Source organism: Leptodactylus fuscus, chromosome 1, assembly GCF_031893055.1.
Source record: "Leptodactylus fuscus isolate aLepFus1 chromosome 1, aLepFus1.hap2, whole genome shotgun sequence".
NCBI lineage: Eukaryota > Metazoa > Chordata > Amphibia > Anura > Leptodactylidae > Leptodactylus > Leptodactylus fuscus.
This window is the reverse complement of record NC_134265.1, coordinates 107,688,338-107,702,691: the sequence shown is the minus strand read 5'-3', so window position 1 is coordinate 107,702,691 and position 14,354 is coordinate 107,688,338. Positions and strand designations below refer to the sequence as shown.

Here is a 14,354-nt window from a genome sequence, read left to right as displayed (position 1 = left end):
CCAAAAGCATCACCTCCTTACCCATCAGATACACCACTGATTGCATAAATAGGTAGCTCTAGGTTAAAGGAATTAAAAGTAGACAAGTTTTAGTATTTTATATTTGCAATGGCAGGTTGCCCTTAATAGAATGTCTTTATACCAGACTTGTAAAGGTGGATAATTAAAATATTACGTTTACAAGGCGATGAATTAATTAATCTCTTACACCATAATTATACTTGCAGATCAATGAGAACCTGCTGTTCTAATGCACTGACCTAATAATTAAGTTTTACTGTGAGTACAATTTTATTAACTAGTATGCTAATATATTTCTATCTGAACAATGCTATGACTAATGGCCTAATGACCTGAAATGGTCAAGTGTTCAAAGACTGATCTTGTTAATGGATTCCAAGAACACTGCTAATATTCCATTACTTAACATGTAACTCACATTTTTTTTTTTTCGCTATTGTGCCTGGTGACCATTTTTGTAATATACTTTATTAGCCTAACTAACTTCCTTTTTATAAAACAGATTGTAAAATTCTCCTTAGCAACCATCTAACTGAGCAATTACTAAGGAAAATCTGTACACAGTTGTATTGCAAATATGCAGTGCTGAAGGGGGGATGGTCACTTCAAATGGCTGTATCTTTGGTTTTATACCACCTAGGAAAATGGTTCTGGTATCATACGAAAGATTTATGTACGAACTATAAAAAAAACCGGAGATATCACTAGTTAAAAACACAGTTGGAAATTTAAACTTAAAGGGATTGTCCCATCTTAAGGATCCCTTCTATACTGCTAGTTTATGTGGATTTAAGAGTTTTCCTAAATACATTGCTTCAAAAAAAAAAACAAACAAACAAACTGCTTTATTTGCCTGCTATCTGAGATTATTCACTTCATTGTTTACACTATGTTTCCATAACCACGAACCTGGGGATGATCTTATCTTTCCGCCCAGGACAAGTGATGTAGCTCACTGCTCTCAGGAGGGAGAGGGAGCTGAGTGCTCAGAGCGAGCTGCTATTTCTGAGCTGTTTATCTCCCTCTTCCAGTTATCAGCTCTGCTAATTGAATTTTGCTGATAAGGGCTGAGACAGGGAGTCTGTTACCTCTGTATGTAAACACAGACCTAAAACTGAGTTTGTTGCAAGCCGACTCTTGGTCCTGTAGTATGTAACTTTGGGATTCTCATCACTTATCAAATCCAGCTCTGCTACATCAGCTTCATAATGTGCATCTTCCAGTGATACTGTGCTAATTTATTTACAACCATCCCTCATTACTGACTGCAAACATGTACTGCTATGACGAGAGCTAGCAGAGCAAGTGAAACCCGCCCACCAATTTACTGAGAAAACTAAGAAGTGAACAGAGCATACAGCCTGCAAGTTGGTGAGCAGGCGAGTTGGGAAAACCCCTTTAATATTCAGCAGCCCATGCTAGTAGCTAGTAGTGTTGAGCGAATAGTATTCGATTGAACACCTTCCTGGCATAGGAATGCGTGTATTCAGCCAAACACCAATGGGTTAAATGCATCGAATCTTAGTGGTCAATGAAGCCAGTAGAAAGTTGGAGGGTAAATAAATGCAGACAGTCTGCATTTCAAAGGAGGGAAGGGTGAGAGCAGGTAAGTATTGGATTGGGGTGAAGGAGCAGTTGCCAGACAGGAGAAGGCCAACAACTCCACAAGGTTTGTTTTTGGGATGGGGAGTATACAAGAACTGAAGACCACCATAGGAGTGTGTAACAGAGGAAGTGATTTCTGAGGATGTCAGCCATGTTCCTGTGTTTCCAAGAAAAGAAAGTTTAGGAGAAAAGATTGTGGGAGTAATTTAGTTTATTACATATAGAACGAGTATTCCACAGTGCCACGGAGAGTAGGGGAGAAGAGGCAGGAGCAAAGATTTAAGCGGTTGCATATTATGGCACTGGTGGTGTGGTGATAGGAAGAAGATCCGATAGTAGGGATGTGCTGAGGTGGTCAGGGATTAAGAGATATGTCGCTGGCATTAAGGAGAAGTAGGGAGAGGGAAAGCAGGTGAAAGTAGGCGAGAGTGTGGCATGGTTGCGTATATCTGGGGGTGGAAAGCCTACAGGTTTGGGAGTAGCTCTGCAGAGGTCAGATGGTGAGATAAAGGTCTTGTTGTTCCCCTGCTTTTAAGAGGGACTCCAATCCCAAATCACAAGTGTTAGTAACAACAGTGATTATGATGATAAATATTCTTGCACGTGACTTGATGTAGAGTAGCACTTGAGGATGTTGTAATGAACTGACCAATCAATCAATTATACAATTTAAATAACCGTATAATAATTTTAATTTTTTTTCCAGACTCCACCCCAAACTAGCTACACCCCAGACCTGACATAATGAGTTTACCAGTGTTGCTATATGTTTGATGGCTACAACAGCACAGTCTGCATCATCATTCTTGTTAGTTATTAATATCTAAACCCCATAGGAAACCTGACAGGTGCCATTACAAGTCATTGTGAAAGGAGGTTGTCGAATTCGGTCATGGCTGGCTATACTATGAATGGAAGTCAAAGCTCTAGGATGAATAAATCCTTAGAAAAATCGTTTCCCCATCTTACCATAATGAGTTTAAATAGAACACCATGACACTGGACCTTTTCCTAAACACCATGTGTTCACTCTTCCTGCATCCGTTGTACTGAGGAAGGTCTACTGACCGAAACGTCTATGTATTTGTATAACTCTGGATGCCTAAAATAAATATGTAAAAAGTTTCCATTGAGTGCCAGAAATATCCTTTCTTCTTACCATAATGATTTACTGAGACAAGGTTAAAAATAAGCAAGATTTTCCTTGTGCGCTTCTAAATCCAGCAAGAACAATGTGAATGTTCTTTGACACATTTGGGTCATCGTTTAAAATTCTTTGCTAGATGATAGATCCAGACACAAATATATCTGATGATAAAGATACCATGGCTATAGCAAAATTTTACTAAGAGATGTTGATGCCACTATGTTCTTCTCTGAGGTTATAAAGAGTAAAAATTCTAAACAGGACTATAGATTTGAAGTCAGAACCAAATTGTGTGAGGAGCTGGAGTCGAGAAAAAAGATACAACTCCAGCTTCAAAATATATTATACAATTATTAATAATATATCAATCACTGGCTTTTTAATGAATTAGAGGATCTTTACGGTTTCTGACTAACCATTTATGAAAGAATCAAAGTCAGGCTTTGAAAAAAAATAGAGGAGTTGGAGTCAGTGTTTGGACAATCGACTCCACAGCCCTGGTTCTAAGTATTCCTGAAGATCCATGTGTGGAGCATGACGGTTACAGTTCTTGTAAGTATTCTACCTTTCTTAAATTGGACCTTTAAAGGGGCTCCATTATTGGGAAAAGTCATTTTTAACTAATCACATACTTGCATAGCCTTTAGAAAGGCTATTCCACACCTACATTTTGTATGTAAATTGTCTCAGTAGTTTTTGAATAAGTCCATTTTTATTCACATGCTAATTAGCTTCTCTGTACACAGGAAGTTGTCAGCCAGCTCTCCTCTCCCTGCTGTGTGTTGTGAGAGAGAGCAAAGAGGAGGAGTCAGTAGCAGCCTGTGCTGTATACACGAAGTGCACGATGAGACTGCACAGAGAAGGGTAATTAGCATATGAATAAAAACAAACTGTCAGTCAAAAACCACTGAGGCACTGTACATACTAAAGGTAGGTGTGAAATAGCCTTTCTAAAGGCTATATAAGGATGTGATTAGTTAAAAATGAGTTTTTCCAGTGATAGAGCCCTTTTAACTACTTTTTCATGCAAATACAAATGTAAAAGTGTACAAATAATAAAAAGTCCTCAAAACTCAGTACTGAAGCATGCACTTGCAGACTGTGGACATGACCATGGAGAATATATGAAACTTAACATTTAGACTTACAGCAAAATAAGTAGAAAAATATTTAATTTCAAAATGAAATTTATACATCAAAACCGGACATTATAGAAAAGAAATACACAATTTTTTATAGCTGCAGTTTGGTTTCTGAATGTGTTTGTTACTTCTGTTGCTTTCTAGGTTTTGGCATATATTGACCATACACTAATTTTCTGATCTTTTGAGCCAGCAGCCAGAAGTCTTTCTTCAGGACTAATGTGATCTGAAAAGCACACACAGTTCACTGTAGCAGAATGGTATTGGAGAACTGCTAATGGTTTCATTTTCTTCCATCCAAATATTCGAATACGATAGTCCCAGCCACCTGTTGCCAAAATCTTCTTGTCCTGACGTATTCTGACATCAGCAATTCCTGGATTGATAAGTTCTTGTGCTTTGTAAATCTTAGGAAAAAGAAAAAGGCTCTAAATTTTTGTTAATTTTATTGAGGACTAGCTTTTACCCGCGACTTCGTCTGCGGTGAGTTGAGTATTGGGCGGACACAGACGTGTGAAACTGTAAAAGTGCTTTAAAAAGTTTGGTGGGCTAGCAAATGTGATTTGATGTGTTATATTGTGGATGTTGTGATACAGACAATGTGATGTGTTATACAGCCTGTGTACAGAAGTATATATGTATCAGGTACTGTATATAGCAGTGATAGGAGATACATGTAATATATAGTATATACAGTCTGTGTACAGGAGTATATATGTATCAGGCACTGTATATAGCAGTGATAGGAGATACATGTAATTATATAGTATATACAGCCTGTGTACAGGAGTATATACAGTCCTATGAAAAAGTTTGGGCACCCCTATTAATCTTAATCATTTTTAGTTCTAAATATTTTGGTATTTGCAACAGCCATTTCAGTTTGATATATCTAATAACTGATGGACACAGTAATATTTCAGGATTGAAATGAGGTTTATTGTACTAACAGAAAATGCGCAATATGCATTAAACCAAAATTTGACCGGTGCAAAAGTATGGGCACCTCAACAGAAAAGTGACATTAATATTTAGTACATCCTCCTTTTGCAAAGATAACAGCCTCTAGTCGCTTCCTGTAGCTTTTAATCAGTTCCTGGATAAAGGTATTTTGGACAAACAATTCAAGTTCAGTTAAGTTAGATGGTCGCCGAGCATGGACAGCCCGCTTCAAATCATCCCACAGATGTTCAATGATATTCAGGTCTGGGGACTGGGATGGCCATTCCAGAACATTGTAATTGTTCCTCTGCATGAATGCCTGAGGATTTGGAGCGGTGTTTTGGATCATTGTCTTGCTGAAATATCCATCCCCGGCGTAACTTCAACTTCGTCACTGATTCTTGAACATTATTCTCAAGAATCTGCTGATACTGAGTGGAATCCATGCGACCCTCAACTTTAACAAGATTCCCGATGCCGGCATTGGCCACACAGCCCCAAAGCATGATGGAACCTCCACCAAATTTTACAGTGGGTAGCATGTGTTTTTCTTGGAATGCTGTTTCTTTTTGGACGCCATGCATAACGCCTTTTTTTATAACCAAACAACTCAATTTTTGTTTCCAAAATGAAGCTGCCTTGTCCAAATTTGCTTTTTCATACCTCAGGCAACTCTATTTGTGGCGTACGTGCAGAAATGGCTTCTTTCTCATCACTCTCCCATACAGCTTCTATTTGTGCAAAGTGCGCTGTATAGTTGACCGATGCACAGTGACACCATCTGCAGCAAGATGATGCTGCAGCTCTTTGGAGGTGGTCTGTGGATTGTCCTTGACTGTTCTCACCATTCTTCTTCTCTGCCTTTATGATATTTTTCTTGGCCTGCCACTTCTGGGCTTAACAAGAACTGTCCCTGTGGTCTTCCATTTCCTTACTATGTTCCTCACAGTGGAAACTGACAGGTTAAATCTCTGAGACAACGTTTTGTATCCTTCCCCTGAACAACTATGTTGAACAATCTTTGTTTTCAGATCATTTGAGAGCGGGCTGTCCATGTTCGGCGACCATCAAACTTAACTGAACTTGAATTGTTTTGTAGAAAGAAATGGTCCAAAATACCTTCATCCAGGATCCAGGAACTGATTAAAAGCTACAGGAAGCGACTAGAGGCTGTTATCTTTGCAAAAGGAGGATGTACTAAATATTAATGTCACTTTTCTGTTGAGGTGCCCATATTTTTGCACCGGTCAAATTTTGGTTTAATGCATATTGCGCATTTTCTGTTAGTACAATAAACCTCATTTCAATCCTGAAATATTACTGTGTCCATCAGTTATTAGATATATCAAACTGAAATGGCTGTTGCAAACACCAAAATATTTAGAACTAAAAATGATTACGATTAATAGGGGTGCCCAAACTTTTTCATAGGACTGTATGTATCAGGCACTGTATATAGCAGTGATAGGAGATACATGTAATATATAGTATATACAGCCTGTGTACAGGGGTATATATGTATCAGGCACTGTATATAGCAGTGATAGGTAATACATGTAATTATATAGTATATACAGCCTGTGTACAGGGGTATATATGTATCAGGCACTGTATATAGCAGTGATAGGAGATACATGTAATTACAATGTGATGTGTTGTATTGTGTATGTATAGAGGAAAGCTATATGTAAATGTGAGTGAGTAGAGTGAGGGCTACTCCTGAGGAGACAGTAAGGAGTGTGCAGGCAGGTTGAGGCAGGAAATGCCAGGTAGTGTGTGTGAGTCTATAGCTGGGGCTAGGAGTCCTGCTTTTGTGAGTCTCCTGCTAGGAAGCCATGTTGTTTAGTGGCACCAAAAGTAGCCTGTGACTCAATCCTAAGGGAAAACTATGTTTGTGGAAAATTGCACGCAAATCCGTCCAGGCGTTTTAGCGTGATTGAGGAACAAACATCCAAATTCACAAACATCCAAACATCCAAACACACAAACTTTCACATTTATAATATTAGTAGGATGAAGTCAGTCAACAGAGGTAAATTCAGAAAATGTAGGTGCCCAGCTTTTTCAGTGCTTATCAGGCTGTGGTTATAAGGAGGAGGCATACAGTCACTGGGCCGCAGCAGACACTAATAGAAGCTATCCTGATACAGACTTGTTTCATTAATATCTTTCTGCTTGTCTAATGCCTGCTGGAATCCAAACTTTTTTTTTTTTTTTTGCATTGGAACTACAACTGGACTGAAGCCCGGGGTTATACACTCATAAAGCCGGTTAGTAGGGTTGGTTATTGGGAAACAAGAATTGAGAGGAGCCGTGTTGATTCCTACATGATGTCATTAGCTCAGGTACCTGGAATGTAATGTTCCCACATCTGTTTTGCATTATTAATGGATGAGTGGGAAAAGAAAACTGAAATTGCTCAGAATCCCTATCATTTATGTGGGAGGAACATATATTTATTTTATTAATGTTCACTAAAGACCATTTAAGTAAAAACTATGAGATAAAGCTCATGGTACTGATCAAATGTCACATCACCTTACAGCTATGCAGTCCTATGTATTGTAAGAGACGAAATATATGCAGTTTAAAGTAGAGAAACATAAAAAATAAAGCCGTGTTATCCATAATTATTAGAGATGAGCGAACAGTGTTCTATCGAACACATGTTCGATCGGATATCAGGGTGTTCGCCATGTTCGAATCGAATCGAACACCACGTGGTAAAGTGCGCCAAAATTCGATTCCCCTCCCACCTTCCCTGGCGCCTTTTTTGCACCAATAACAGCGCAGGGGAGGTGGGACAGGAACTACGACACCGGGGGCATTGAAAAAAATTGGAAAAAGTCATTGGCTGCCGAAATCAGGTGACCTCCATTTTAGACGAATAGTGGATTTCAAATCCGGGTCATATGAGAATGTGAACTTTGTGACTATGAGACAGGGATAGCTGTACAGGCAGGGATAGCTAGGGATAACCTTTATTTAGGGGGGAATGTTATTAAAAATAACTTTTTGGGGCTCTATCGGGTGTGTAATTGTGATTTTTGTGAGATAAACTTTTTCCCATAGGGATGCATTGGCCAGCGCTGATTGGCCGAATTCCGTACTCTGGCCAATCAGTGCTGGCCAATGCATTCTATTAGCTTGATGAAGCAGAGTGTGTACAAGGGTTCAAGCGCACCCTCGGCTCTGATGTAGCAGAGCCGAGGCTGCACAAGGGTTCAAGCGCACCCTCGGCTCTGATGTAGGAGAGCCGAGGGTGCACTTGAACCCTTGTGCACCCTCAGCTCTGCTACATCAGAGCCGAGGGTGCGCTTGAACCCTTGTGCACACTCTGCTTCATCAAGCTAATAGAATGCATTGGCCAGCGCTGATTGGCCAATGTATTCTATTAGCCTGATGAAGTAGAGCTGAATGTGTGTGCTAAGCACACACATTCAGCTCTACTTCATCGGGCTAATAGAATGCATTGGCCAGCGCTGATTGGCCAGAGTACGGAACTCGACCAATCAGCGCTGGCTCTGCTGGAGGAGGCGGAGTCTAAGATCGCTCCACACCAGTCTCCATTCAGGTCCGACCTTAGACTCCGCCTCCTCCGGCAGAGCCAGCGCTGATTGGCCGAAGGCTGGCCAATGCATTCCTATGCGAATGCAGACTTAGCAGTGCTGAGTCAGTTTTGCTCAACTACACATCTGATGCACACTCGGCACTGCTACATCAGATGTAGCAATCTGATGTAGCAGAGCCGAGGGTGCACTAGAACCCCTGTGCAAACTCAGTTCACGCTAATAGAATGCATTGGCCAGCGCTGATTGGCCAATGCATTCTATTAGCCCGATGAAGTAGAGCTGAATGTGTGTGCTAAGCACACACATTCAGCACTGCTTCATCACGCCAATACAATGCATTAGCCAGTGCTGATTGGCCAGAGTACGGAATTCGGCCAATCAGCGCTGGCTCTGCTGGAGGAGGCGGAGTCTAAGGTCGGACCTGAATGGAGACTGGTGTGGAGCGATCTTAGACTCCGCCTCCTCCAGCAGAGCCAGCGCTGATTGGTCGAGTTCCGTACTCTGGCCAATCAGCGCTGGCCAATGCATTCTATTAGCCCGATGAAGTAGAGCTGAATGTGTGTGCTTAGCACACACATTCAGCTCTACTTCATCAGGCTAATAGAATACATTGGCCAATCAGCGCTGGCCAATGCATTCTATTAGCTTGATGAAGCAGAGTGTGCACAAGGGTTCAAGCGCACCCTTGGCTCTGATGTAGCAGAGCTGAGGGTGCACAAGGGTTCAAGTGCACCCTCGGCTCTCCTACATCAGAGCCGAGGGTGCGCTTGAACCCTTGTGCAGCCTCAGCTCTGCTACATCAGAGCCGAGGGTGCGCTTGAACCCTTGTGCACACTCTGCTTCATCAAGCTAATAGAATGCATTGGCCAGCGCTGATTGGCCAGAGTACGGAATTCGGCCAATCAGCGCTGGCTCTGCTGGAGGAGGCGGAGTCTAAGATCGCTCCACACCAGTCTCCATTCAGGTCCGACCTTAGACTCCGCCTCCTCCAGCAGAGCCAGCGCTGATTGGCCGAATTCCGTACTCTGGCCAATCAGCACTGGCTAATGCATTGTATTGGCGTGATGAAGCAGTGCTGAATGTGTGTGCTTAGCACACACATTCAGCTCTACTTCATCGGGCTAATAGAATGCATTGGCCAATCAGCGCTGGCCAATGCATTCTATTAGCGTGAACTGAGTTTGCACAGGGGTTCTAGTGCACCCTCGGCTCTGCTACATCAGATTGCTACATCTGATGTAGCAGTGCCGAGTGTGCATCAGATGTGTAGTTGAGCAAAACTGACTCAGCACTGCTAAGTCTGCATTCGCATAGGAATGCATTGGCCAGCCTTCGGCCAATCAGCGCTGGCTCTGCCGGAGGAGGCGGAGTCTAAGGTCGGACCTGAATGGAGACTGGTGTGGAGTGATCTTAGACTCCGCCTCCTCCAGCAGAGCCAGCGCTGATTGGTCGAGTTCCGTACTCTGGCCAATCAGCACTGGCCAATGCATTTCTATGGGGAAAAGTTAGCTTGCGAAAATCGCAAACTGACAGGGATTTCCATGAAATAAAGTGACTTTTATGCCCCCAGACATGCTTCCCCTGCTGTCCCAGTGTCATTCCAGGGTGTTGGTATCATTTCCTGGGGTGTCATAGTGGACTTGGTGACCCTCCAGACACGAATTTGGGTTTCCCCCTTAACGAGTTTATGTTCCCCATAGACTATAATGGGGTTCGAAACCCATTCGAACACTCGAACAGTGAGCGGCTGTTCGAATCGAATTTCGAACCTCGAACATTTTAGTGTTCGCTCATCTCTAATAATTATTAATACTCCAGGCTATAATAATTGCCTATAACTGGAATATGTAAACCAGTAACAGGAAGATTGTGTTATAAATATATTTCTGGTTTACACGCAGGTAAACTTGGGTGTATGTACAGTCAAGGCAAAAAGTTTGAGACAAACAAATTTAGATTTTTCCAAAGTTTGCTGCTTTGGCAATTTTAGATTTTTTAGTCGCACTTTCTTAAGGTTACTTAAGCGCATGTCTCCCCTCATAGATGATGCGCAACCTCCTCTGGGCAGTGCGCTGGGAGGGGAAATGTGATTGTTTCATTGCAGCGGTCACATATCCATATTGGAATGTCATCACTGAAGAAAAACAAATGTAGAAAGTTGGGGTAGTGACAATGGACAGAAATTGTTTTCCAATAAGTATTTTCATGGCTAGAATACCTCTTTAGAAAGAAACTCAAAAGAGAACACACAAACTGTTCCTGGACCTTTGAAATGAAACAGTCGGTGATTAATTGACTAATGAATACTCAACTATTTTAATTATCAAAGGTAAACCAACAGTATGGAACTCCTTACCTTGAGGTCCTGTTGTTCATCAAGGCTCCAGACATTCAGTATATTCTCAGAGGACCCAGAGACCCCTTTGGCATAGTCACAGTCAAAGTCAAGGCTCATGACAGGCTCCTTGTGGAATATATGTCTACTCATCAATCTGTGTTCTAAGACATTCCAAAGGCCTATTGAGCCATCCTCATAGCCAACAAGGAGTAAAGGACTACGTCCAGATTTAGGCTTTTAACAAAACATAAAATAAAAAAAAAATGATTAAAATTGCATATAATGAGTCAATTGTGTAATCACCTGATTTCACTTACATCAAAGTTGAACATCTTCCCACAATAGTCTGCCTGCATTGTTTTACGTAAAGTTTCTGCTATGTTAAATTACTATGCACATTCTTGTGCAAGGGTCCATTCATGCGGAGTAAACACGTGCTCATTTTGGAAAAATACACGTGTAAAAAAAAAAATGTCATTGAAGTCAATGGGAGTCTTATTTTTACACGTGTATTCTTTACGCGTATTTTGCCAAAATGAGTGCACATTTACTCCGTGTGAATGGACCCTAAAGACTAAACTTCCCAAGACACAGAAAAACGGGGTTCTCTGTAGACATGGAGCCAGCAAGAAAAGCTCAGTTACGTTTCTGCTTTTTTTTTTTTTTTTTTTCTCCTCCATTCCTTCTCTGCCTTCCAAAAGCCATAACATTTGTATGCAAGTAAAAATAGATTTTGCTGCACACACTGTTTTGTGATCAAAGGAATATAGAGATTTATTTTACAATATAGTTAACGCCTTTTGACACAATGCAAAATATTGGCATAGAAAGACAGGCTAGATCAATTGGATATGACGTTTCGATATGACGTTTCGGTGTGGTAGTAGGATCAGTATAAGTGTCAAGGCATGCCTCTCATGCCTTGACACTTATACTGATCCTGCTACCACACTAGATCGCTTCTGATGAAGGTCTAAGGACCGAAACGTCATATCCAATTGATCTAGCCTGTCTTTCTATGCCAATATTTTGCATTGTGTCAAAAGGCGTTAACTATATTGTAAAATAAATCTCTATATTCCTTTGATCACAAAACAGTGTGTGCAGCAAAATCTATTTTCACTTGTATATTTGGGTCGAAGGACCTTTTTTCTCTAGCACCACATATAATTTTAGAGTGTGCGGTACCATTGACTTTTTTGCTATAACATTTGTATGCAGGCTTATTTTTTGCAGGACAAAGTGTACTTTATAATAGCTTAATTTAATGTTCTGTACAATGTACTGGGAATCAGAAAAAAAATTTTAAAAATTCAAAAACAAAAAGTTGTCATTTTTACACAAATTTAATTTTAGTAGGGTTACCTATATTCTGAATGTACCTTTTTTGTATATACAGTTTTCTATGTTTTCTGAAGAAAGGTGTGTTTTTTTTAACTTAATTTTTATATATAATTTTTTTTAAAGGGGTATTCCCATGTACATAATTATTTTTAAATTTGTAGATAATTAAAAGTTAAACATTTTTGTAAATATAAGTAATTAAACATTTTGCAGAGTTTTAAAGATTTTCTCTAAATATCTTGTGGTCACAGTCTGTTGTCTTGATCGGTCGACAAGTGGATACGACTATGAATACAGGAACTTTCTAAGGTCAGAAAATCAGCCATGATTTCTTTATTGTGGCCGGGATATCTTCTCATATATTTAATGTATAGCTGGGTTCCTGACAAGTCCCAGACCATAGAAAGTTTCTGCATTAGTGGTCGTGTCCATGGCAACCGATCAAGACAACAGACTCTCACCACTAAGAAAGTTAGAGAAAATCTTTAAAAAACTCTGCAGAATTTTTAATTAATTATATTTGTAAAAATGTTTAACTTTTAATTATCTACAAATATAGATATGATCATATACATTGCAATACCCCTTTAAAGCCGTTTTTACCCAGGAGGTTCATATGGCTTGCATGGAAAATTGCAATATTACTATTGGGCCCTGCCACAGGTAGAGCTCACTAGTAATCTGGCAGGCCTGGGAGCATTCAGAAACGATTATTCTTTGTGTGAAATTTAACAATCGGCGTTTTATGGACTAAAATGTGTATGGGTGTGTTAGTGAAACAATCAATCACCAAACAATGGATCATTCAACACTTGTTCAACTATCAACATACTTCTATCTAATGTGTAGGAGCACCTTCTCTCAAAAACAGTGATATATAACTTAACTAGCATTAAAAACAGCCCTATAAATGTGAACACTTCTACGTATATGACTACAAAACTTTAAATGGCTGCAAATCTAGGCTGTCATATATACCTACCTATGAAAAAATAAATAAAATAAAAGCCTACCTGCCCACAATTGGTGTGGAACTGGCCTATACATTGTATGTTCACACTATATATAGCCACTAAATATAAATAACGAAAAAACTTTTATTGTACAAAGAAATCCCAAATTATAATAAAGTCATTTTTATTCTAAAAACCAAACCTTTTCTTGAAGGATTAGCTTGGAGTCTGACCATTACTGTAACCAATCAGATATAATTTGATTAATGATGGCAGAGGTCAAAGGGCATGACACACTGACCAGACACCTCATTTATTTTAGCCTCTGAAATAACTCCAAGGAGATGGAACTTCAGTGGATAAAGTGTCACTTTTCAGAGAAAGGGATTCATCATCTCACTAGAGTGAACCATAATAACCAGTCAGACAGGAACTGGTCAAGCCAGGATAAATATCCCAGGGGAATGTCAGGTTTAAAGCCTTAGACAGATTCATGCTCTTTACAATATCTAGATACATTTGTTCTAGTTATAACACATATGATTGCATAATACTTTCAGGATGCTTATTACATATTTTTAAAGGACTTATCCTTATGTATCAAGGTCCATACGCCTCAGAGAACAAATGATTGTGCAGCATTGTTACTGTATGAAGGGATCATGAATGCAGCAGAGAATATGGAGGTAGAAAACATGAAAGTGGCAGTGTGGGAGTGTAAGAGTACGGAGGTAGCAGAGCTGTTTGTGTGTGGAACATGTACAACCGAGCTCTGTATGTAGTGAAGACGGAGGTAGCAGACTTGTGTGTGGAAGAGAACAAGAAGGTAGCAGCGCTATGTGTGTATAACAGGCATGTGTGAAGGAAGAAGAAGCAGTACACAGCTGAAAAGCAGAATATAGCTGAGGGACTGGGACTAAGTACGGTAGTGGAGGGTCCTGAACAAACCTCTCAGCTTTCACAAAATTTGGAAACCACTTTGCAGCGTCTCAAAACAGAATTACTAAATCTCTCCCATAGTGTTCTGGCGGCTTGTAGCCAACAACAGATGTGCCAAAAAAAATAAATAAATAAATTGTCCTTTAATATACACGAAAATATTAAACCTGCTTGCTTCAGTATTGAAAAATGAATGCTTGAAAATACAAGCCTGAAGAAGTACTAGAACACTTCCCTTTAATTGAATTCACTTTTGATCTCTTCCTAGATCTATTCCGATCTATTACACATATACCTTATTATAGGAAAAGTACTTCTTATTCCTATACACAAAAGGAATAGATCAAATGT

General features: G+C 40.0%; 1 protein-coding gene across 1 annotated transcript in view; it reads right to left on the bottom strand.

Moving 5' to 3' along the window:
- Positions 1–4,017: 4,017 nt before the first annotated feature.
- The window catches only part of GNB1L (G protein subunit beta 1 like), a 32,298-nt gene continuing 21,961 nt past the window's right edge, over positions 4,018–14,354 (bottom strand). The window contains exons 6-7 of the mRNA XM_075262482.1: positions 10,786–11,001; positions 4,018–4,322 (exon numbers count right to left, since the gene is read on the bottom strand). Coding sequence (XP_075118583.1) covers positions 4,056–4,322; positions 10,786–11,001 — 483 coding nt within the window. The 3' untranslated portion in view covers positions 4,018–4,055. The remainder of the gene's footprint in view (positions 4,323–10,785; positions 11,002–14,354) is intronic.